Genomic DNA, 26,973 nt, shown 5'->3' on the forward strand with positions numbered 1-26,973 from the left:
TTTTAGGTGATACAGGAACTTAAATATGTTACATCATATGATATCCTTAAACATTATTGACCTGTTAAGAGATAACATCAGAGTTGGTCAAGATCAAAGATTTCTAATTATCAGCTGTGAAATAAGTTGTTAGAGGTGTATGCTTAATTCAGTGATTTATGTGTTGGTCCTTCCCTCTAGACATGTACTTCAAAGGAAGGGAAGCCTAGGTACAAGTTTCTAATAATATTGTGATTAACCAGTGTTAACTTTTATTGCCTTTAAATTAAAGATGATTATTATCTTAATTCCTAACAAAACTTTTTCTTTCTTATAAATTAGATTTACAATACGTAATAAAATATCTGTGTAAATCTTTAACAATTTGCAGAGAGCCTTTTGAAAAAGAATTCCTTTATCAAAGTCCTTTTTGATAATTAGTGGAACTTACTGTAGTATATTCAGAAATTAAAAAATAAATTGTATTAACACTTGGATCATTATTTGTTGTAGGACTTTAAATTAAGATTTGTAAACATGTGTTGCTTAAAACCAACACTAGAAAATCTATTATCCACACATCCCTGTGTAAACTTCCCATCTGTTGACCCTTTGATCTTTAACAATGTTAATTATAAACAGTCAGGTAGATAGAGGATTACCCTGCCTCAGCCCAGAGAGTGTGAAATTTTAATCATCCCTGCCACATGCGGGCATGTGCTGCTCTTTTTAATTGAATTATTGATGTCTTTTTAAACAGATAATTATTGTTGTCATTGTCTGACAATATCAACTCAGGGAGGGGGTCATTGAATCTTTTAATTGGTGATTAAAAACAATTTAGCTACTTATCTACCTTGGAAGTTTCAGAAATCAAAACACATTAGCACTTTGACTGTCATAATAGACCTACCTATTGCATATTAAGGTTCTCAAACCAGACTGCCTTTGAAGTTTAAAAATTTAATTTGGAGACTTTAATGATGAGACGCTGAACTTATATGAGCCAGCGTTGGAAATAGAATTCACTCTTACCTTTCCTTGGGATTTGTAAGTAAAAACTATGTCTCTGCTGATCACAGGTAGGCAATTTAATTAAGTTTTGTTTATCTCCATACCATGGCATTCCTGAAAGCAGACTTGCAAGGTATTTTTTGACAGGGGTTTTCTTGATGCTTAACTATCTAAGTGTTATAGATATCTGCTTCAAATTCCAAATCAAAAGTATTCATTTTGTAAATGTCATGTATCTATTAGAGTCATTATAACTTCATATATCATAATATTTAAACTTTTCAAAATCTGAATTAAAAATTTTTGATCCTCATTTTATAAGTCAAGAAAATCCCTGAATGTGAGTTTTTGTATATGCATGTAAAATCTGCTGATTTAATATTGGGTTGCTAAAAAAATTTATGTCACACTAGTACATTTTGTATAAGAGTAGTTACAGAGAATGAATGAAATCTATAAACTGTGCTTCATTGGTATTTACTAAAAAATTAATTTGTAAACATTTTAATGTTAGGGAAATGTGCATGCACATGTTGAATTTGTAAGATCGTTCTTTTGTTGAGGTATGAAAATATCTGGAATTTGAATTTATGCCAAAATTGGTCTGCACAAATGATTTAGAAATAGTAGCTTATGACAGCTTGGTTGTACCGTAGTCTCTTTATAAAAATGATTGACTATATAAGGGTAAGGTGTGGATACTCAGCTTACTCACACATTTGAATTGAATTCTCATATTGCTTCATTGAGAAATAGCTGTGAATTCTCACACAAGAGTGGTGAATAATGGTTTAATAAAATTTGGATCAAATGAAAATTCAAACTGAGTTTGTAACAATTACCAGTTTAAAAAATTAATGTCACATATTTATGGTTTACCCTTATTTTTTTCTCTCTCTCTTTCATTAGATAGACAGAATAAACTGTCACTTATCATATTAATTTAATGTATTCAAACTATACAATTTAGCTTTTCTGCAGGGGACACAAACATTTTGAAATTTAGGAGTTTTATTCAGAAAAATTCCTTACCAGGTGAATATAGCTGGTGTTTATCAGTGCTTTAAGTGGGTTTTCCTGTGAAAGATTTATCTCATTCTTCAAACCAATAGATAAAACCATAGATAAAACCAAGATTTTTTTCCATCATGATAAAATTATGCTCATCAGTTTCATTGTATGAACTCATAAATCTTTTGGGTCATGGTCGGTCATTAATTTCATTCATCATAATTTTTAATGCATCAGTATCTGGAACTACATTGTAATATGAACATATTTGTTGTATGGTTGGTTTAATTTATTAAGTTATGCCAATTATTCAAAGCATTGAATCAAATGTTATTTGAAACTTTTGTTGAATATTCATAATTATAAAAAAACAAAATCAAAGACAAACTGCCAAATTACTCAATTTGATTTATTCAGTCTGACAAAGTTATCTGTACAAATCAAAGTAAACTCATGCGCTCAGAAATGTATATTTGTTTATTATAAGATTTCAAAGTGACATATAGGTCCAATTTTATTTAAACAATATTTTATTATGTAAAAAATATTACATAATAGGATTGGGCAGCAGGCAATCTGCCTATTTGAGCCCTCTCCTTTAACAGTCAATTTGACAAACATTGATGGTACAATGTAACAATAGAATATAGTAGAGAAAAATAAAGGAAAAAATAAGTGGAATCAAAATGCTTGGTACCGGGTATTATTTATGTACAAAATAAAAATTAGTTGTAGAAAGCTAGCAGTTAAGCTGTTTGAGTGACACTGTGAATAATGCATTAAAACTTAAATCTTTTGGTAGCTAATATATAATCATGTACAATCTTAAATATAGGTCCAATTGGACGGGTGTAATTCGATAATGTATAATATTGTATTGTACTATACTCATGACATACACATGTCACTATAATAAAATATTTTCTTACTTTATAAAAAAAAGACATTTTTTAAGCAGATATGCAAATATTGATCATATTTTAAGTTTTCTACTTTAATTTAGTTTGCTCTCTCTCTCTCTCTCTCTCCACTTTTTAATAAGGTAGCATTGAACAATACTTTAAAGGCTTTATAGGATTATAGGCAAATTCAGCCCAGCTAAAATCCAGATTGAAACTTTAAAGAATCTTTACAAAATGGGAAATTGAAATATAATGGCAGTTTGACCACTTTGACTGCTTGTCTAGATCAAACATTTGCTTTCATACTGAACACATTTTGACTTCCTGGCTGTAATTTTATTTCTTGGAAGTTTTTGGTATCCTGTAATTAGTGCAAGGAAAGAATTAAGACGGTTGTAAATGATCAATAAAAATTTTGAGTGTCCCATAAATGACAAAAATGTAATTTCATTCAAATGAAAATAAACTTCCAGATTTTTTCTTCCTCAGGGAAGTGAAAAACAAATTATAGAAAGCTGGGCTGGTCATAAAACCTTGTCCCCAAGTTATGTAACTCAAGATAATCTACCCACTGCAATTTTTTAAACATAAAATGGAAATAAAACAATCTGTTCTACAGATTGGCTTCTCCCTAAAATAAAGATTTTAATGAAGTTTTATTTGAATGTCAGAAATTTTGATAAAAAGTGAAAGATTTATAGGTCAACATGACAGAATTGTTGTTTGACATGGTGTTTATGGATGTAAGCTTGTTGATTGTGTAATTTAGTTGTTTACAGAAATATTACTTTAAAAAATATGATATACTTAAAACCAAAATTATAATTTTGTTATGGTAAAAATTATATTTAAAAAAACAAGAGTTTACACAAAATATAAAATGTGATTAAAATTCTGCACAAATTATGTTTAGTCATAAACATTATTATAAAAAGTATTCATATTTCGCTTCTGTTTTTCAATAATCTAGATATTTTGTAAGTTAGAAAGCCGGGCTGTCCCACTGAGTATAATATATATATATATATATATATATATATATATATATATATATATATATATATATATATATATATATATATATATATATATATATATATATATATATATATATATATATACTCAGTGGGACAGCCCGGCTTTTTATATATATATATATATATATATATATATATATATATATATATATATATATATATATATATATATATATATATATATATATATATATATATATATATATATATATATAATGTTAGTATTTTGAACAATAAACAAAGTGATCTAGTTAAACTATAAAAAAAATCTTATTCAAATGGTAAAAATTTAAAGCTTAATTGGCTCTTACCATATTACAATTACTGTACATGAATACATTAAAAAATCCAGAATATTTGTGTAAAGAAAATAATGTAATTAACACATATACTGAAAATGTAAACAAAATTATGCATATACCTTTATTTATATATATATGCTGTAACCTTATTGACAAAACTTGATAATTCTGTTCTACTTTTGTTATAAACGGTTTTGTCAATTTTATCTTTTTTTCCCCTCTTTTTTTTCTTTTGTTTACTTTGCTACACAAAAAAATCATGTATTCTTAATTGTATCATTTAACTCCACAATTCTTGTATTTTAAACATATGACTACCTTGTACCTAGTGGAGAAGGCTTAAATAGGCTTTGCCTGCTGCCCAATCCTATTATGTAAATATTATTTTGCATAATAAAATATGTTCAAAACGAAAAATTACAATTACTGTCTGTGCATTGTTTTAAAAATTAACAGTACAGTACATAGATATATATATAAGTGTGTGATATATGATAATGATTGATTAATAATTGTTTTGGTTCTTAGTAGTAATATACTGCATAATAAACAGCCACGGTAAAATATTTTTCTTAAAAAAAGAGTACATAATGTCGAAACATGTTATAGTATTTCATTACTAAAGATGAAGTTTATATTTTATAAAGCACATCATGATGATATAAAAAATACCTTAAAACTGATTAAATAAGTCTTGAATTAAATTATTTATGGAATATTTTTTAAAGTTTATTAACAGAATAGGATATTGAAAAAAAATTACAGAAAAATGAAAATAAATTTAAGGCTAATGAAGGTGGAAAAAATATATAGATACAGAAATTAGACTAATTTAAAGTTGCTAAAAGTCCCTTTATCTGCACAAACATCTGCCTTCCGATGGCTGACAAAATTGTTCAGCACTAAAACTTTTATTTCAAGAATTATTGATTTTTGTGGATAGCGGGGTATTGTTAACATCAAATTCTATTTTCCCCCATACTGCTTTTCTGAAATCACTCATGCGTGGAACACCTTAACAAGCCAGGTGATAGTCATGTGACCTTGACTTGCTATAAACAATGCTTCCTCAAATCCAATTGTAATCCCTATCTGATAGTAGTAGGTGGAGATAACTTGAGCTGTCAGCACAGAAAACAGTAATTTAGCAGATTAACAAATCAGTTAATCACTTTTAATACTAAGAGGAGTCTAGACATTGCTTGTGATTTCAAGAAGTGACAATTCAGAGTAGAACTACAAATCTGGAAACCGAACTTTGTGGGGTATCAGTGGTCATTTGGAACTAATTTACTGCAGAAGATCCTCTAGAGGCGTGAAATTAACACGAAACTGTGATGCTGATAAGTATCCAATTAAACTGTAGCATCTGAAAACAAGCTGGCCATGTAGTTAATCAAAGTGAATTATCTATGTGGTAATTACTGACTGAATTATCAGAGATTCTCCCTGACCAAGCATCAGTACCCTCGTGACTTTATAAAGGTGATGCTGGCTGATCATTGAGTGATTGTTCAGAGCAATGTTGATTGCAAACACTAATGCTACCATGGATGCAAAAGAAAATAATCAAATCCGTAAGTTTTTTCTTGTTTTTTAAAAGTAAGAATGAGGGGGTGAGTACTTCATTGTTTTATTTCTATTTTGATATTCTAAAGGTAGCAGTCTTAGATTCTAAATTGTATATCATTGGAGAACTTAATGGAGTGATATTTTATTTCTGAAGGGTAGAAATTTGACGGAGTTAGTTAGTAGTGTCTCTGCAATTTAAAACAAAAAAAATGTACAAATATATGAATATCATATCCAGTTTGTTAGGTATCTGAAATTATGAATTTTATTGTATTTGCTAAAAGATCTGTTTAAAAGTGTTAAGGACACATGAATTATTACGCCTAGATATATCCCATGTATTTAGGAGTCAGTGTAAATAGGTGATGCAAAAGATGAACTGGTAGTAATCTAGCATCACAACTTTAAACACACCTGTCAATGTCAATATAATGAAGTAAATATAAAAAATGTGCACAAAATGTTCACACTAGTCACCTATATAACAGTTCCTTACAGTAGACTCTCAAGAGGGCACCTATCATTTGATCTAACAGTATGCAGTGGTATCGTTAATTAAAACACTCAATAGGGGTTCATCAAGGAGAAGTTCTCAGTACTTGATTATGTATGGGTCTTGCTGGTTGAGTAAACTATGCATTCTTATACAAGTTAAACAATACTTCTATATAATGTAAGCCAGTGAATAATATTACTGTTTGCAAAACATGTATATTTTTATTTCAAAATGATAAATTGGAAGAAATTTCAGATTTTGCTCTTTGAAATGTGATTCAATAAGATTTTACTCATCTAACTTTCACTTTCCTGTCATATGGCATCAATTTCAATTTTATATTGGAAATAGAGTAATTTTTATAATGAACTAAAAAAGCCATTACCATCAATAACCTAACTGTCATGTTTTGCAAACAGTTACACAATCAATCAAAATATGTTTGTAGGCCTTAAGTCACCATTTGCTCCAATACAAATCACAAAAATGAAGAAATTTATTGAAAGCATACAATCCTGTGATTTTGATTTAGCTACTGTGTATGTCTTAAATCAGCAGTTGTTGACAGGTTTTACAATTTTAGACACTCTAGAAGTCAATAGAATGTTTAAACAAGATAACAGCCCTCTTATTGACTCCCTGATGGCAGTTTGTTTTTGACAGCTTTCACAATGAGTAAAGTTTTGACTTGTTTATGGAGCAATCTGGTCTATATATTGGTATATATATATTGATTTTTATTTTCTTGTATGAACCCCATTTGTTATCTTTGAAATTAAGGAGATCAAATGGTCTACTAAAATACCCATGTTTATTTACTCTAACAGAAAAAAAGCCATAAACAAACAATGATAAAAAAGAAACTGCTTTATAAGTTTTAACAATATACAGATAATTGAATAAGATTTATACCAGGAAAAATATATTAATTTTTATGACCGTAAATTACTTAATTGAAAATATTTGTTTTAGATTATCACTTACTATAATTTCTGCATGACCTAAAGGCGTTTTCATTAGATTTTCATGTTTTTCTCACTTAACATGTGAAATGTAACAAGTTAACCTGCAGGAAAAAACTCCCAATCAAAGGGAGAATACTCTGTGTAAGATGAAAGATATAAAGATGTTATCAGATGATCACAGGGAGATGATCTGTTTGTATTTTTAGAGGATTAAAAGATTATCTATTGTATTGTTAGAGGATTATTGGGGCTTAATTGTAATTATTATGGCTGCTATTAACTGATGCTGCAATCACTTATGTTTCATATTAAATATAATAATCTCATTTTTAAGTAAAGATAAACTTTTAAATCGATGATTCTAAAAAATGTCAGTGACATATTACCAGGTATATAGATATACTTCAAATGTTGATTATTATTATTATCATAATATATTATTTACACTAACAAAGTATGAGTACATGTATAAATAATAGATCTACGCATCCTTTATCAAATATTCTTTTATGATATTTTGGTATAAATTATAATCAATAATTTACTTGTATTTTAATCAATGCATAAACATTTAAATGCATAAATATCTTTTTAAAATATTAATATTTAGATAAAGAATGTAAAAAGAACTGTATAAGGTGGTATTATTCATATTTCTAAAAAATGTTAATGAATATAAAGCACTGCCCTTGGTTTCCAAACTAGATTTTTTTAGACCTTTATGTTTGAATAAGGAGATTTAGCACATTACTGACACTAAACCTAAAGCAGGGGTACAATACAGTCAATTCTTCAAAAACCTGTGAATCAAGTTCTCAGGTGAGGAACTTCTCACCTGAACCACTGGCACAAGATGACAGGTCAATCTGCCACAAATAGGCAGCAGGACATTTCTTGTTAGACACTTTTTTTAATCCTGTAAATAAGGCTAATAAAGCTAATAAGGGTTGGTTATGTTCTTTTAAGGAAAACTTCATTGTTGTAGAAAGAAAAAAGTATGTCACTTGTCAGATTTTCTTGTGCCAATTCTAACAGAAAATGTCTATTCAACTATTTTTAGCTTAACAAAAATTAGAGACTAGCCTTATCATTTGAATAATCTTGCAAGATTTTACACATGTGTTTTTCATTGACAGTGGTATATATTTTGTAGTTGGTTGAAAGTGAAAACATAAATTGGCTTTTGATTTTAAAAATATGAACTTTATTGTGTGCAGTAACAGTACGGGTACATGTAATGTGTACCGTGTACCTGGCTATAGAGAGAGAGTGACACTGTAGGCTGACACAATTTATTAATGAAGCAATCAAAAAGTATGAGCCCCGGGTCATCCACAAGATCTGATATTGAAAATAAGCACATTAAATTGAAAATAATTAATTGCATATGGCCGTCTTCTAATTGAATGTTATACTTATCTGATTTCACTACCTGGCTATAGTACTTATAATATACTGCGTCTGAATGATGAAGTTGCTAGTGGTCCCTGCTTGCTCTGATTTAACCTTTTCAAAAAGATTTTATTTGTAAATTTTTGAAAGACCCACCGTGATGGAATACCATAAATCTGAACCAGAAATAATTATGATAAATGTTGAGAGCTATAACTATGGATGGAGGGGTTTGTAATAGTCATCTGTCCCCATGTCAGGGAATTCTAACTTTGGTTTGGCTGAGACAATTAAAGCACTGATTTATGCAGCTGCAGTGTCATTTTCACCTGCCCCCTTGTGTCACAGGCATGCTTCCACAGAAGCCTCAGTAGATAACTTCTGATAATTATCTTGATAAGGACAATAAGCATGGCATCCATTTAATCACGACAAAATGAGGGAGTACAAAAGGGGGGAGACATGTGACGAAATTAGGGGAGACTGTGATTTGTCATCAGCACCTCTTACCCTCGCTGAGACAGTAATGAGAGAAATTAATCAGGGAGTTATCAAGTTTTTATAGGGCTTAATGCACATTCCTTCTCACTCTCTATGATAACTGTAGCATGATATCAAACGGCAGGAATATTTCCAATTCCACTCTTATTTTCAGTTTTAAATGACTTTGTCTTCTTTATTCTTCCTTCTGTGGTGATCCATTACCTGCGGAAAAAAAATTCCGTCCATACACCTGATATTGATACCTGAGCTTAGAGTAATTAGTCATGTAGCGCGAGTTTGTGATGGCTTCCACGCGACCCATGATGGATCAACAAAACTTCATGCTTTAGTTGTTTAACTTTATTCTATTTCTTTGTGCTCTAGACTTATTGATTTTTGAGTAATTTTAATATAAATATCGGGTTTTAAAATCAGATCCACTTTCAGTTGAACAAAGACTTGAAAACTGAGGGGTTTAACAATACAAAAAGAAGTTATTTTGTATAAAGCTCTCAACAAGCTATTTGAATAATTGAAATGAGGCAAAACCGAACATCAATGGGCCAAAAATTTCATGCCAGAAAAAATGAAGAAATAAACCTGCCCCTCTTCATAACTTCACAGTATTGTGAAATCTATTGATAAAAAGGAAACAATGAAGTTACTGCATCAGTTAGATCCCTCATGATAGAGTTGATATTGGAAGGAGCAGATGGTGAATGGGGGTTGGACAATAGTTTCAGCCCAGCCTCTGTTTGTCTTTCTGTACAATGTTATCAAAAATAGATCCCCCCTGATACAGCTATGTTACTGCTCCCCCCTCCTTATGTATTACATCAAGTTCAAGATACTGTGAAAGTGGATTAAAATGTGGAAGATAAATTGACTTTGAAGAGTACCTCTTAATTACAGGGATTTACCTCAACCTGTTGTTGGGTAAGGTTTAGATAACTGGATCTAAGTGTGGAAGAACATGTTCAAATCCACCTTATGCCTCAAAGATGATATCACAAAGTGTTGGGATTTATGTTAACTATAGGGCTTAGTGAAATTTGATAATCAGGATAAGTGATCTATATACTTACTATTTCTTTTAGCTGCAGGCTTTGCATGATGAATAGGGTAATTGTAGCTTTTCATTGTTGTATACTTTTTAATGGCTGATAGGGGTTTAGATAAGGTTTTTTATGGTCTGGAGGAACCTGCTTTGATGTTTGGTGGGTGATGCATCTTTTTACCACAATCACTGACCACTTCAGACTGGGCAGTGATAGTGATGGCCTGAATTTTGACATGGGCAGACTTTGATGGATCTTTTTACTAGAAAAGTCAAATAATTTTTATCTTTAATGTTCATATAATGATATTATCTTGTGATCAATCCACAAGTTATGATACCAAGATCTCAAATATGCAGAGTAAAATTTTGAACAAACATTTGAAATGGATGCCCGTACATTCTCTTGTCAAAATGGACGAATCAATTTTCTTCAAAGTGGACTCGAGGGGTAAGAAATTCAACTTAGTTCTTAGGGAAGTTAAACAACAATGATATTTCACATCACCAGGTGATTATTTAAAGTAATTGTAACAAACAAATGAAATTATAACACTTCTTGTAACATAACAAGGATGCCTGCTGGAATAATTTACAGAAATGTGAGCTTTTGAAAAGAAAACCAAACTAAGAAATTAAAGCAAATTTGCAAATTATCATTCTTCTAAGGTGAAACTTTTTGTTGCTTTGAATTACTGTGAATCCCTTTACCCAAGTAATGGTGGTCACCCATTGGGATAATTGTTGAGATGGTCAAAATTAGCCCTATGTCTAATTTTCTTTAATTTCAAATCTTTACAAATTGTGTTTTTCTGTGTGTCCTATTGCAAACAAGCTCAGCCGGTGGTCAAATCACCCCATAGGGAGCAACCCTTAAAGGAGAGGGACCCTTACAAGACCTCACAAAAGGGTTTCCTTATTTTTCACCTTAAGAAACTGTACCCTAAGTCTGTTAACAATTTAACATGTTTTATAATGAAGATGTGTGGACAACATAAATATTGAGATTTTGGAAGTTTTGCATTTTCTTTGTTGACTACGTGCGAATTTGACAGGAAGTGTGAATTAAAGGAGGTCCTGTGAATGCCACCGAAGGAAAAACAAACCCCAGGAGCTAACTATGGGTTTATTGAAAACTTGGTAAGGTGTGGAGGTGCTTATTCAAGGAGCCAGGAAACTGACTCAGAGCAAATGTTTTGTCTACCTTAAAACTTAGGGGATTTTAACTTGTGTAACAATAGATATAGGGTTAAAGTTTTTCCTCTCTTTGAAATCTATTCAACTCTAAATGCTGATCGACCCATTTTAAAATTTTACTTCCTCAGAGGTTTAAAAATTCATTAAGAAATTTCATCAATCAACGGTGATTGAATGCCATTGGAGAGAGAGGCAATAATGACCTAATGATGGTTATGGGGGATCCTTGGGTTCATCAATTTAATCTCTGGAAAGTGGGGTCCCTCCCGCAATCCTGCTTCAGTGTTGTTCTTATTCCCCTCCTGCTGGTTTCAAAATACTCCTAATCTACAAATCCTCCGTGTATCTGTTATATCTGACAGCTAATGTTTCCCTTACCATGAAAAATGACCATTTCATGCTTTTAAAGTTCCAAAGAATTGTTATGAGGGGCATTACGTTACTGGGGCATTCTGTTTATTCTTGAAATCCTTTAATGAGGTCCACTTTGAAGGCTGGTCTTATGAGTCATTAACTGCCCCTTATGCTGTGTTTTTTCTTGTCCTTTGAACCATTACAGTTGGATAATAGGTCAACAATCCAAACTTTTAATCAAGTGATACAGTAATCAACCAGACTTTTGGAAGATAAAGAATAGCTAAATTACATCATGTGACAATACTTGGCCGCTCTTCGACATGTGTTTTGAGGCTTTAAGTTCACGAAAATTTTACAATTACATTTTAATGCAACACAAGTCCATAGAATAGGAATTGTTCGTGCTTAAAGCTATTTAACATCTTTTTATCCATATTTCACTTAGATTTTTATATTTAAGTTAACTACACTTGTAAATGGAAAAAAATGATTTATTGATAATGTTTGAATCTCCCAGCTGTTGTGTGGAGTGCTATCTGATGAACTGTCTGTCTGAAAAATGCATGAGGATTTTAAGCTTATAAGCCTTGGTTCTTATTAATACCTGATGACTTGTCAAGACTTGGTTGTGGGAAGAGATATTTTTTTCAGTACAAAAAACTATATCGGTAGGAGAATAATTTTAATTAAGCATTTCAGCAGGTTTGTAAGTTTTTAACAGTGTATCATAAAATTCTGTGATTACGTTTTTATAGTTTCTGTCTTAGTGTTAGAATCTAAATGAAAGTCATTTTAGCTACAGTTATTAGTTCTGTACTGTTTTGTAATTTGGGTTGTAGCTACACATATAATAGTACATGTATTAATAGAAAATAGGTACAAATTGCTGCGCTGCTTATCCCTATTTTTAGGCATTTTATAATAGATTAACATTTAATACTATATTTATGTAGGGAGAAATGTTACATTTCTGATTGTGTATGCATATGCCAATAATTTTCCTTTTTGCATTTTTGTTTAAAAATTGTGATAATGACAAACTATTTTGTTTATGCATTGTATTTTTTCCTTGCAACAAAGTTGAAACTCATCATGTGAGCTTGTGGCTGAATGAATGCTGAAAAAAAACTACGAAGTGGTTAGGGGATGAGAGCATGCATGTACTTAATTTAAGTAATTCATCATTGTTCTGTCACAGAGAATTGTACTGTAGTTACTCCTTGTTAGCAGATCAATCAATTTTGCACCTCATTTGACATCCTTCTGTCAGCTCTATGAGAGGGGCCCTCAGGTGGAGATTTAATGTTCCCTTTTTTCTTGTTTTACATCATCATTTAATGTTAAAAGAGGAGAAATACAGTTCAAATGAATATTTATAACAATGTGTCAGTTGTCAGTTAAAAACTTTATGACAAAAACAGTTAGATCAAGCTCTTCTATGAATTACAATACCAATTGATATATTATTGTGGTTTAATACCCAAAGTCAAAATTAAGCAAATTTCTTGATGAAAATTAATGGACAATGTTCACTAAATTAACTACATTGAAATTTTTTTCTGATACAATTAGGAAAAAAATTAAATTGAGGTTGTTCTTGGCAGCTATCATATCCGTGCCTGAACAAATCTATAATGATAACAATATCCTATTTCTTTTCCATCTGGACCCCATTTCAGTTTGACACTTAGTTGAGAAATGATGAGGTATTTATATTTTCTAGTAAATACATAAACAAAAGCTGCACCCCATCATTAATATTGCTGTAACAGTTATAATGACCAATGGCTACAATCTAAGAGAGCAGCCATGTTTCTAACAGACCAAGGAAATGGGCAATTAAAGGGGATCTCAGAGGGGGCAGATTGCACTAATTAATCCAACTTTTTCCTCAAATACATGTATTAATTTTGTCAAAATGATAAAAAAATCTGTTAATAGTAAAATTCTATCTTGAAAATGTTAACCTCCTTTTCTGCCCAATTCAATTAATTTAACCCTTTTGGGATTATGCTGTCAAATAAATTTGTAATCCATGCCATCCACTTTCCAATAACCAAACAAGTTCTATTCAGAGTCAAACTAGTTTCCAGATACCAGAACTCAATAAAGCAATGATATAATTATGTCCCAAAGACACAAGCGATTGAGTTCTAGGGATTTAAGAAGGATCTTCTCTATGGTAACTGTCCGTTATCTGGTTACATAGCTCCCCCTGGGCCTCATGTCCTTAACTCATGGTCACTTTCATTAGAGAGGCATTATTCGGTTTGCATCTTGTTCTGTGCAGAAGTGTGTATCGGCCCAAACTGAGGAGCTGTTTAGCTTTGTAAAAGAAACTGTTTTCTATTTAACACAACACTGATTTTACGGACATAAGTGGACCTTTAAAGGAAGAGAGGTGTTTTGATCTCAAGTGATAAAAGGGCGGGAATGAATCCAAGTGGAACAAGTTTTATGACTGCATTTTGAATGTGGATGATGACTTTGTGTTGATGAATATCAGATATGAGTGTTGGAGACAGATTTTAGTGTGTTGATCTCTGCAGGACTTTAGAATTTGTCTTCAGAAGACATCTTGGCTTGATCAGTTTTATAGGTACTTTGTAAGCTGTCTTTCCAAGGGCTGCATCTCCTCCCATTAATTTGATGAGAGCTTTTAAAGCTTGTGAATGTTTGTGACATTATTGGAGCACTGCTGGAATTTTGATCAAACATTGATGGGTCCTGATGGATCTCAATTACCTGTAATAGAGAAAACACTGACCCGGTCAGCATAACTTTATAGGAATGTATGCAACCCAAAGTCAATATGCAGGAATTAGGTGAGTTAATATTTCTATGAAAAACAAAAAATATGAAAAAGACAAACGTTAAGTTAATTTTTTTTAAAAATGGAAATTTGTTTGAATGGCTTTATATCCTCAAGAGAACACACTTTAATTGTTGGCTTAAAATGTAATTAAGGTTAAAAAAACATGGCTGAGTCAGGTTGAACAGGGTCTGTAGATATTTGATGGTCTGTGATGACAGGTTTATAGACTTGTCTTGGTGACTTGCAGGTATATGAGTATTTGGGTACAGACGTGTTAACTGTGATAGGGCCTTCAGATAACTGTTTACTTTTATCTTTTACCTCTGGGTACGAAATGAAATGAAATGGTTACAATGTAATACCTACATATTAGGAAACATCTTTCTTTACTGCTCCTTTTAATACTTTTAATTCAATATCATTTGTTGAAAGAACAGAATTGATTTTTTTTATAGTTTTTGGTGTAAAATATATTTTCTTGAATAATTACAGAAACTCTTTATAGAATTTATTAAATTTGGTTATTTTTTAAAAAGTTTTAATTTCTGGGAAAATCTCTTACTTATCTACGTACCATTTGAATTATATCATACAAAGAAATTGAATTTCACATTCCTTAAACTAAACATTTTTGTCAAAACAATCCAGCTATTAGTCAAAACAATGTCAAAATTTTTGAATAGAAATGTAAATGGTTTAACTGATGATCGGGACTACAGAATGATTTGTACTATAATACAAGTTTTTAGAAAAAAAATGGATTAATCAATAATCCTGAAGGATAATCATAAGTTAAGAAAACTGTACCTGGCAGGTAGATAGTTTTAACACTGAGGGTCCACATATCTGTGGTAGTGGACACGGCGGGAGACCATGGTTCCTCCCTGCTGGAACCTCTCTATGTCACAGCTTCCTAATCTATGTCAATCCCGAGGGGGAGGGATAGAGGTGGGACCCCGGGGAGAGGGTCTATTGGCCGTATTATAGTGATAGCTTTCCTACTGCCCTGTTGTATTCAATGTGATATAAGATTGTGTTTGACCTAGAAGATAAATTTAGGAAACTTTTTTTATGAAGAAAGAAATGGGAGTCTATGAACATATTGGGAGATACTTTCAATATTGCATAAAATGGAGAGGTAAAAGAATCTTTTTTCGTTTTAGTTATATTTTATTGTAATCGGTTAAAAAAACATTTAGATGCATGAAAATGACGGAAGATCCATTCTTTCAATGTTGCAAAAATTAGGTAAAAAACAAATCTTCTCTTATGTAAGCTTAAAGTTTATTGGAGTCAGATATCAAAAACACACTTGGATGTAAATCCAAATGTTTTTAAACAACAAATATAGTCCATCCTATCTTGTTTGCATAGTAATTTCATAGAGAGGTGAAAAAATAACAACCCCTGATACTGTGTCAATAAGGGGGGTAGCTTATGTGTCCAAATCTGATTTCCTTTGGTGTGTGTAACCCACTAAGCCTTTGTCGCAATCTTGTTTAACTTTTATTGCCATTCAAACAATTTTACGAGGTTGTTTGCTTATGTCTCTAGACATGTTGACATTTTCGTTATCTGATGTAACAATCTGATATACTATTGAGTGATCTAGAGACCCTCAAGTGCTTTTACATCTTAGGGGGGATATTTAATGCCTTTGGTGTTCAAGAACTCTCAGTTTTTATGATGCTAATTTGAAGGAATTACATGAAGTAGGGATAAGGATATGAAATTATTTGACTTATTTGAAATTATAAGGATTAAACATTAAAAAGGTAAAATGTAAAAGAATCATAGTTGTACAAAGTAATCATATAAGGGAATGTATCGATAAGGCAACCAAAAGCTGATATTTCTTGTTGTAAATATAAGACATTTGGGTATCATTAGAACAAAATGACTTGCACATGATCAGAAGATAAAGTTTCACTTCTGACACCTCTACAAGCAATCTTAGCAAAATCTTGCAATTTTCCACATATCAGTGTTAATTATTACTCAGGCTAATTAGATCAACATCCCCCTGATTAGCTGTACTGAGGCACTTCAGAGGAACTTGTGAAATCTCTTCCTTCACTGCAAAGCTCTACATAACATCTGTATCTTCTTACAGTATAACTGGATTAATTAATAAATGAAAACATATTTTTATTGCCTCAATATTTGAAGAAAAAAAAATATTTTCAACATATAATTATATTTAGTGTTTTATTAATAATCAGCATTTACAAGCTGGAGAGAACAAAAGTTGAGATTAGTTGATTATTGTTGACACAGTGATTAGAATGAAGACACAACATCAACTAGGGTGTGATTGTAATCATTTTAACCAATAATGCAGTCACATCTTAGGCATGATTCTTAAATCTTCTTATCTGTCTAAATCAACATTTCATTATTTTTGTTGGTTTTGCCATTATTATGTTAAAAAACAAAACAAATAAACTGGTGTTTATCTATATGATAATACTTGCCCTTATAAAAAGACACATTTCCCTGTATCAATCACTTCTGCTGAATATTCCTAAAAAGAAGTAAAATGTTCTATACAAGAATGGATAATTGTCTTCAAGGTAACTATAAACTTCATATCATAGAAGCAGTGCATGGTGGTAAATAGGTTAATTGGAATTTAGGAGAAAACAAATTTTAAATGAAAGGGTAAAATTATTTCTGAAATTTTAAGAGGATAAATATCACCCTCAAAATGTATTGTAATTAGAAGTAGAAATTTAGCTGTACCTCTCTCTGTGGATTGTCCATGTAATCACTCACTGAGTGGTGTCCCTTTGTTCACTGGGCCCCGACCACATCAAAGGGCTCTCTGTGTACAACCTGTGTATTCTGTGTTAATTGGGAGGTTTTTTGTCTTCACACCTTCTTTTGTTCTAGTCCAGACTTGTAGCTTCTGAGGTGGCTAATGAAATCATTCAGTGCACACTTCTCAGAGCTACTGGTCAGTTTCATCATAGGTATTGGCATTTTTTGTGACATCCCTTGAGTTGAGAAAGGAGTTTTGACAGATATTGAATACCATTCAGCAGCAGTTTCCCCAACCTTGGCATTGGTGAGGAAACACTCTTTATAAGTGTTAATGATAATAAATCAGTGATAATTAATCAGTCTCTGACACTGACATATTCATTAGACCAAAGGTTTTCACAATCTCATTTTAACTATGTCTGGGGGAGTTAGCGGTTCTATTTTGCATGGGTTTGAATTCAAGAAGGTTGAAGTATTATGGAAATGTCTATGTAAGATTTTATTTAAAGTATTAACAAATATGTTCAAAACTGGTCAACCAACTTATACAATTGCCATCTGGAAAATTTTTAGAATATATAAATTGAAGGTAAAATTGTTCATAATTTTAACACAAAATGGTGTGAAAACATTGCTTTAAGGTTGAAAACATGTGAAAATTTTCTAGCTCTTTGGATTTAGACTCTTGTTTCTGAAATTCTGTTAAGTTGTTATAATTTATGGAACCCAAGGCTATGTTTTATAATTTATTGCTTGAACAGATGAAATGAACAATATTTGGTAGCCAAATCATTAAACAAATGAAAGTCAAAATGAAAGGTGGGTTTTTTAAGTTAACTTTCTTAATATCTGAATAGCTAAAAAGCTTAATTGAAAAATTCTTATTGTAATCAGATTCTATGGTTTGTTGATAGGGGGTAAAATTACTTGTCACAAAATAGAATAAAATCATGTTCTTTCTCATGCCCTAATTAATTTGTATAAAAATTACCAATTAAAACTGTCTCTCCTCATGTTCCCACACTAATTAGTGATTTAATATTGGTTTAATAAGAAATAATAGGTGGTAATGTGAACTCAAATCTCCTTAGCTCCCCAGGTACCACGACTTTCCCAGTGGGAGGGGGTATTGGGAATAAAGTTCTAATTTTTTATTTAAAATAAAACCATTAAAGCCAAGAAATTTAGAACAGGTAGAATAGCTTTTCCTTTCTTTCGAATTTTTCTTATCCAACATTTAAAATCATGGTCATTTAGGAAAAAAATTTTTAACTTGAAATTTTTAGAATGAAAAAATTGAAATAGACACATTTGGAGTACATAATGAATTGTGAAAAGTAATTTTAAGGATTTTATAATCTTAATTGTGATAAAATCAAAAGAACATCTGCTGGTGTTGGTCACTAGTGAAAATTGTAATAGATTTTAATCTGTTAAAAGATTTTAGGGAATAGGTGATGTAAAGTCTTTTACAACTTTTATAAGAAGGAAATAGGGTCTTAGACAAAGAACCCATCTGCTGAACAGAAATGTTGACAGTACTTGTTTACATAGGTGAAAAGACTCTAAAATGTTGATTTCATTCAAGTGTGATGTCAGTCAAATCCTGGCTATTGTTTAGGTGTGTTCGTACATTTTTATTTAACACCAGAGAGTGAAATACAACCTTGAAGATGTCAAGGTTGTAGAACATCTTAATTGAACTGTCACTTTCCACAATTACAATTTTACTACCTTTGTTAACATATTCAGTAGTGTAACATGCCCTCAAGACAGGAATTGCAAATCCAATCAAGTGTTGCATGTTTTTCACCAATGTGTAAATATGGTGGGAAATTTTACCTAGGGGGAGAAATCGGCTTAGTCCTAGTATAAACTTTTTTGGTCAGCCAGTAACATATGATATTCTTAGCAGAGAGGATGTTTTTTCTCACACCTCATGTACTTAAGGAAATTGCTAGACAAACTCTCGCTCACTTTGAACTTGTACATCTCTGAGCTTGGCCAAGGCAGGTGGTCCATTGCACAGAAAAGAAATGGGTAAAAATTTATTTGGAATATGAAACAGGTGGTGATTAATCCACTCAGCAACCAGTGTGTGGATTGTTTCACTAGTCTGGGAAAGTTTGGGAAATTTCAAAAAATATTAATGAATGTGTTAAACATGTGACCGAGTGACTTATTTAAAAGGGATTCTTCAATCTTAGACAATTATTATCATTTTTTTGCTCTGTGTGATCATACCGTGGAAATATGATTGAGAAATCAATTCTTTTAAAATGTATGTATCATGTCTGTCTTATTTAGTTTTATTTCAGTCAGGTTTTATTTTTAGCTACAGTTGCAACTTAACAATTTTTTGCAGTTATTCCCCTTTTTGCAGCACAGAATTATCATTGGACTTAGTATATTTTTAATTAGCCATTCTAATATGTGCCTATTTTTTCTTGTAGATTGGATCGAGTCTGGAATGGAATCAGATGTTGCACCAGACGAAATGTACCTTATGCTACAAGCAGATATGGTGAGTAGATATTTAGATGTGTATATTTTTATTCCTGTTGAGAGCTGTCTCAAAATGAATTAAATGTTAACAATAAATTGATTTTATATAGAAAACAATTTAAACTATAGACATTTGTTAATACCGGTAAGTCAATCAAAGATTGAAATCTAAAGTTTATGTAAATCTAAGAACAGAAACTGAAAAATATCTTCATATCAACTAAACAATATGAATTACATGTACCGGGTATATTATAATTATGATTAATAACCATGAAAGTGTAAATAGACACCAAATATTTATTTTGATTTTTCTAAATTGTAGATGAGCATCAAGAAGCAGGAACGAGCTCTTCAGAGTGAGATTGCTGAAATTCAGTCCAAGTTCTTCAACCTGGTGGAGAACTGTGGGATCCAGCGCTCCGACTTCCCAGTCCGGGACAACTCCAAAGTCGTGTCTCCGTCCTTCCTTCAGAGCAACTCGACCTCCAGCCTCCGGCGCGTGCTTCCCCAAGAGGAGGATGAGGAGTTCCTTCTTCAGCAGCTTCTTCAGGGATCTGTGTGTTCCAGTAGTAGTGACAGTCTGTATGAGGACTCCGAGATGACTCTCATCATCGACAACAACTCCAACTACAAGCCTTCCCCATTCCGTCAGCCGGAAAACACCGTTGTCAGCTTCACCAGCATGCTTGTGCCAAACCTGACGGAACCTATCTCATCATCAGACATCAGCAATGGCTCCAGCAGGATGACGTCTTCTTCAGATGGTTATCCCAAATCCACAGAAACCTCATCAGATGTTGACAACCAGTGTGTCCCTTGTCTGGACTTTGAGGAGGAGCTGGCATCTCGAACCAAGTACTACTCCGACTTCACCATCGATCGCCAGCGCAAGATCAACAACATGTCACCCCCTCTCTCCTATGGCAATGAGTCTTCCAAGGACAGTGACAACAGTGACAATGCATGTGAGGAGCTGTTCACAAGGGAAGTGGAGGGATGTGAAGCCAAGGACCTACCTGCATTCCGTGCTGCTCCTCTCGGTGTTTCCAATGTGAATGACTCTAGGATGATTGCTTACTCACGTTCCAGCTCCCATTCATCAGGAACAGACAGCTCATCTGTGTCTTCCAGATCTGGTCATCGCATCAGCAGATCCAGTCGCTCCAGTGCCAGCAACAGATCTTCATCCTCATCATCCAGTCGGAAGAGCACCACCAACCCACAGGCATCATCCACCATGATCGAGGATCTGTCCCCTCAGTCATCTCACAGCAGTGGTAGCAGCAGACACAAGTCATCCACCTCCAATCCCCAGGCTTCATCCACCATGATTGAGGATTTCCCTTCTTCGAAAGGCAGCAGCCGGTGTTCCAGCAATGAGGACTTTGTTAGTGTGTACACCTGGTCCATTCACGACACCTCCGAGGAAGTCAACTTGGAGGACTCGTACCTCAGGAACATCGGACACAAGGTGGCAGCCCGCTCAACCAGATCCAGCCGAAGCAGTAGTGCTAGCAGCACCACATCCAGGAAATCAACCAAGCGTGACAGAGACTCCAACCGCATCCAGCATGTGCTTACAGAGCCTGACTCACAACTGGGAAATTCCTTGTCTGTGATTGAACAAGCCAGTGACATTCGTGAAGCCTTCCTTGGAGCTGATTCTCTGTACGAGGACGAGGACATCCACTACAAAGCCAGCACCTTACCTCGCACCAGCACACGCCTATACCTCGTGGGACAGAAGACCAGTGCTAGCTCATCCCTCGAGGCTCGTCGCTCTTCTATGCCTGATATCCTTAGTGTCTGCACGCCTAGTGACTTTCATAGTGTTCCCACTTCTGACGATGAAGAGGACAACAATAGTGCTGATGACTCCTCACCTCTCCAAGAGCGCATTGAAGTCCCGGGGAAGTCCAGTTCCAGTGCCTGCACTTCAAGTCCACTCGAGAACTCGACCAAATCTGATGTTGCTGCACCAAACAACACAGAGGCCCTCATTGACTCCATCCTCACTGACAGTCCAGTCAGTGCTTGCAGTAGTGGAATAGCCGCCCCCTACAACTCCTACAACTCAGCAGCGGAGAGCCATCCAGCCTCCCGTGCCAGCCAGTCCACAAACAGTGACAACAAGTCGGAATCCTCCATCGGACAACCTAGTGCTCCTCCATCCTCAGTCAAATCCTCACCCGCTGTGCCTGCCAAAGCTCCAGTGTTGGACTTTGTCTTCAAGAAACCTCTGAACACCCAGCCACTGAGGAAGCTGTTCAAGTTCAAGAAGAGCAAGGGGAAGAGTGTGGAGAAGATTCCGACCACGTCCACTCCCAGCCACGCCTACCCGTCCTCTGTCCGCAGTGACCCACTTTCCAGGAGGAAGCTTTTCTCCGGCAGTGACCAGAAGATGCAAGAGGTTCAGCTGATGGACAAGAAAGCTGTCATGAAGAAGTTCCGTAGATTCAGCGAGAGTTTCCACAAGCGCAACAGTACTGGCCTTCCCAGGATCCAAACCCTTGCCAACCTTTAAAGTGTGACACTTCGTGTTCAAAGACACCATCTTGTGTTCAGATTTCACAGTCATTGCCAAAGACATTTATTTGTTTTTCATTTGTTGTAAATATACTTTTTTATTTTATGTTTGAGCATTATTTTGAAAATATGTGTGTTACTGCATGAATGTAGCAGGTTGAGTGAAAAATTCAGTTATTCACATGAGTACAAAACGAGTTGAATGCTGTAAAACAGTTTTGTTAATGTTATGTTTGGGAGATTTTATGGCATTTTAGAATTGTGTTTCATTAGAGTCAGTATTGTAACTGTGCAATATGATGTGGTTGAGATTTAGAACTTCCTTAAGTTTCTTGCCAAGACTAAGACTTGTATTACGAAACTTGCAAACACTGTACATAGTTGTACATTTTGTAAGAAATCCTAATTTATTTTGTTTTGTAACTTATCATGCAGTGCTAAATAATGTAAATAAATAAACATAAAAAATTGAATCTATTTTTTTTTCTTCTTCTTTCCTAGCAGAACAGGCACAATGGAATAAGAATTTGAAAATTGTGTAAGATTAATGCAACAAAGTGTCAGTTGATTATTAACTGAATTTTACAGTATTGCAATGAAATATTAAAAGTTGCATTCATCTTAGACAGTAACCAGCAGACGTAAAACCACAAGTAAAATTACTGATGCTGTGGTTATCTTGAAAATGCTAAAATGTCAATCATGTACCAGTGGTAAAATTTCCATTGAAAAAAAAAAGTGAGACAAATATGTTTCTATGAGATTTTAATTTAACAAATGTTTTATTATGCATATAAGTACATAATAGGATCGGACATCAGGCTGCGCCTATGTAAGTCCTCCTCCCAATTAAGGATCAAAGTTACAACTGATACCAATAATTTAATTACATTTGAATTATATAAATATGATATATATGTAATGTAATAAGTTCCTAATATAGCATGAAACATGTTATTGCATCATTAAAGGAGTTGGAATTCATGTAGGATTAACCCGAAAATAATGGTCATATAAACAATTGAAAATAAGAATTTTAATGAAAGTGAATATTACTTATGAAATATGTAATAAAGTTGAGAGGTATAAGATATTGAGTGCATGTATAGATATGCATGTACTAACATAGGTATTTAATTAGAATCTTTTTGTTTTATATGAGATTACATGGTATTTACCATGAATGTGTCAAGAAAGAAGTATTTTGTTAGGCAGTAATAGTTCAATTACATTTTGCACTTTTTACAAGATTAGAATGCAAAATTTGCTAGAAAATGACTGATTTAAAATGTCACCTCAGAAGTAAATCAATGTCATATATTTCAAAAATCCATTTAAGCTGCAATATTTTCATGTCAGGCACGTAGCGTAGCATGGGGGGGGGGGGGGCATTTTTCCCCTTAAATTTACATACAAAAAATTGAATTAACATGGAGTTGCGCCCCCCCCCCCCCAATTTTCTGTGACCATGTAAAAATTGAATTGGAAAGGAAATAAACAGTGAATTGAAAAGAAAAGTATACCTGCCTTCCGGTCTGGACTACTGGTATTTGATACATAAATAACGGAGTAGACCCGTGTGTTATTGGTTCTGTACCTATCATCTTAAAGTCATTTTGACAGATCTAAATTCTCTTTGGTCAAATGAAAAAAGTAGAATGTAAACAACAGGCATATAGCAACAATAGACTGGGGGGAAAACGCCCCCCCCCCTCCCCCCCCCACCATTTTGTCAACCATTATTTTCTTATATTTACATGTAAAGAAGTTCAAATTGCGCCCCAACTTTTTCGCATATTGTAAAAGAATGATGCTGAAAGTGTACATAAATATAAGAAAAAAAATTCTTACGGTCTGAATACCTTGCCGCAAGATTATTTGACCCCCCCCCCTTCAAAGATAATGGGGGTAGTTCTGACCCTCTCCCAAGTTTAAAAAAAACGACGAGCATTACATATCTAAAGTAGGTAAATGATTTATTATAGTAACATGTGATTCATAAACAATTACAAGACATGTATATTATATAATAAATTAAAAAATAAACACCTGACTCGTCGGACCTCTAAGTCTCTTTATATACTTGAAATAAAAAACAAAATATCATAAAACGCATTGCTTTTTATCATAAAATTAGATTGTCTGCATATACACTGATTATTAAAATTTTGCAGTTAGTCAGGGACTGTTAAATCTAAAAGAAAACTAGTACAATCCGAGTCTGACATGTTAAGCAATAGAGGGTCGTAGCGAATACTTGTATAAGTTTTAAATAAGATGCACAGTGCAGTAAACATATTGTCATCTAGTACATACCCTCCCCCGTTTCTATTCTAAAAGGAAGAACAACACACCTAAATTGAGCAAGTGTAGAGTCTCTGAGTTTTGCATGAGACACTCTAGTCCATTGTGGCGGTCATTCACTTCTCTTGTAGTTTGTTCTCGGCTAACTTCAGGTTAGACTTCACGATTTACAAAACATGCGGACATATCAAGTGATTAGAATAGAAATGGTGTATTTGATTTTTCCAAATCCCACAGGAAAACTGTCATCACTCATAGTAACAATTCAACAATCATATCGCTTTAAGTTGATGACGATGGAATGAAGGTAACCTGCCACTGTGAATAGCTGAAACGGAGTAAACCGATGTACCCCCCCCCCCCCCCGAAAAAAAGTATTGCAACGCCCGGAGCTGTACAGATTCGATGTACCGTACACTCCACTGCAGTAGTCTATAAATGGCACACCTCTGCCTAGAAACATGAAAATATATGGGAAATGCGGGACATTTTGGTGTTTCCTGATATCCAGTGGATTATGCAACATCAAACGAACATTGTTAAATGTAACCAAATTTTCAATTTGCAAAATGGATTTTGTTTTTGGTTGAAATAAATTATGCTTGATTTGAGAGTTCATCCGAATCAACGTCAATCTTTAGAATTTTGCGTCGGTCAGCACCACAATATCCTTCATAAAGCAAGGGAACGATTGGACGTAAAGTACTTTTTAAAAATATTATCCATTTTTTTTTTATTAAAAATAGAATACCAACTTCTCTGTGCCTTACACTCTGAAAATGAATGAAATTTACTGCACTTCTATTGATTATTGGATTTAACTAATATTGGAAAGAATTTTAAAAGAAACTTTAGAAAATGTATACTTCATATTGAATACATATAAAGAAATTTTATAGGATAAAAAAAGCTAGAGCAATGTCAATTTCTCCATTTACTCGTAGAGGACTGGAAAACATATGGAGAAATTGGCTTTAAACAGACTGCAGTTTAAAAGCAATGCGAATCAATTAAATGGATGTTAGTATAGTGTACTAAAACAACAACAGACACCATACGGTACCTTGGACCCGAATGCCTAGTAAAAACAAAATCACCAATCAATTAAAACAAGGATTAATTAAAACGTTAATTACCGAGTGGGGCATATGGAGTTATCACTCAATTTGTAATTATACTTTTGGAGAATTAGATACACCATTTTGGCTCTTTTTGCCTTGACATTGAGACCGGAGAGCCTCGGCTCCTCGTGGAATGAAGTGGTGAGATGTTAATTTATCTACCTAGTATAAATACAGGAAGCTACTGGTCAGAACTCATCAACCGATATCACAACTCTCAAAGCAAAACAGAGCAAGCTACTACTGAAACCCATAAAAAGCTTTGGAAATATTCACTCTTTGACTGAGATCCTTCAACAACTCACTGAATTAATAGAAAATGGAGTTTGTTAACCAGTCCTTGCAGTTCTCCGACAGCTACCCCAGCCAGTACGACGAGCACGGCGACATCTTGGAGCGAGTGGTGGAGGGCTGCGAGAGCGAGATGTCCGACAGCCAGCCCGACTCCCGGTACTTCCGGGAACCCATAGCATCATCCACCGCCATCCACGGATCTCTACAGAGTCGGAGCCGCAGCGTGGACCCTCTGGCCTCATCCACCATGATAGAAGTATCAGACGACAGCAGTGATGACGAGGATTCCGGGTGCGGATCCAGCGTTTGTACCTTCTCCATCTCCAGCGACCTGGAAGATTCCCTAGTGGACGAGGACTATCTTCGCAGTCTGCAGATGATGTCCGGCCGAGGAATTCTTGATAGACAACCTCACAGGCTGACCAGTACCAGGACCGACCTACTTAGGGCACCGAGGACGACAGCTAGTGACAACACCACCCAGACTCCGTGCTGTACGAAGATCCGCTTCAAGAACCCAGTGAAAGCCATCAGGAAGATATTCAGGACGAAAAAGACCAAGGAGATCAAGCTGTGAACATTGACTCTAGTGCTGTCCAACCAAGTGCCATTTGACATTAGTGCTGCACCAGCATGAACAAGTGCTTGTACCTGTATATATAAATTGTTGATTTGATATAATAAATGTATTGAATATTTAAAATCTACTTTTATTCTTATTCAAACAAGGAGAGAAAATGATGTGGTTAAGAAAATAGAAAACATCGCTATTTAAAATGAAAAGGTCAATATTGAGTAACAATTGATATAATTAGAAAAATTAATAACACTTTAACGATACACAAAATGTTCTTTTATAAACAAAGGACCTTACATGT

The 26,973-nt window shown here is 33.7% G+C and overlaps 1 protein-coding gene across 5 annotated transcripts; it reads left to right on the forward strand.

Moving 5' to 3' along the window:
* The first annotated feature begins 34 nt into the window (after nt 1-34).
* Nucleotides 35-22,848, forward strand: LOC128156178 (uncharacterized). Of its 5 annotated transcripts, XM_052818219.1 has the most exons (4): nt 35-209; nt 908-1,029; nt 19,796-19,866; nt 20,173-22,848. In XM_052818219.1, exons 3-4 carry the CDS (start codon nt 19,813-19,815, stop codon nt 22,372-22,374), a joined length of 2,256 nt encoding a protein of 751 aa, XP_052674179.1. In that variant the 5' UTR covers nt 35-209; nt 908-1,029; nt 19,796-19,812; the 3' UTR covers nt 22,375-22,848. The 5 variants fall into 5 exon arrangements, with proteins under 5 accessions (XP_052674179.1, XP_052674176.1, XP_052674180.1 ...); XM_052818216.1 differs by lacking the exons at nt 35-209; nt 908-1,029 and adding an exon at nt 5,317-5,822; XM_052818220.1 differs by lacking the exons at nt 35-209; nt 908-1,029 and adding an exon at nt 9,937-10,089.
* The last annotated feature ends 4,125 nt before the right edge of the window (nt 22,849-26,973 follow it).

Source organism: Crassostrea angulata, chromosome 7 (assembly GCF_025612915.1).
Source record: "Crassostrea angulata isolate pt1a10 chromosome 7, ASM2561291v2, whole genome shotgun sequence".
NCBI classification, from domain to species: Eukaryota; Metazoa; Mollusca; class Bivalvia; order Ostreida; family Ostreidae; genus Magallana; species Magallana angulata.

Coding starts and splice junctions, on each gene's coding strand:
- LOC128156178 (XM_052818215.1), top strand. CDS start 10,514: ATGATATTATCTTGTGATCAATCCACAAGTTATGATACCAAGATCTCA. Junction 10,662..19,795: donor CTTCAAAGTGGACTCGAGGG/GTAAGAAATTCA, acceptor TTTTTCTTGTAG/ATTGGATCGAGTCTGGAATG. Junction 19,867..20,172: donor TTATGCTACAAGCAGATATG/GTGAGTAGATAT, acceptor TCTAAATTGTAG/ATGAGCATCAAGAAGCAGGA.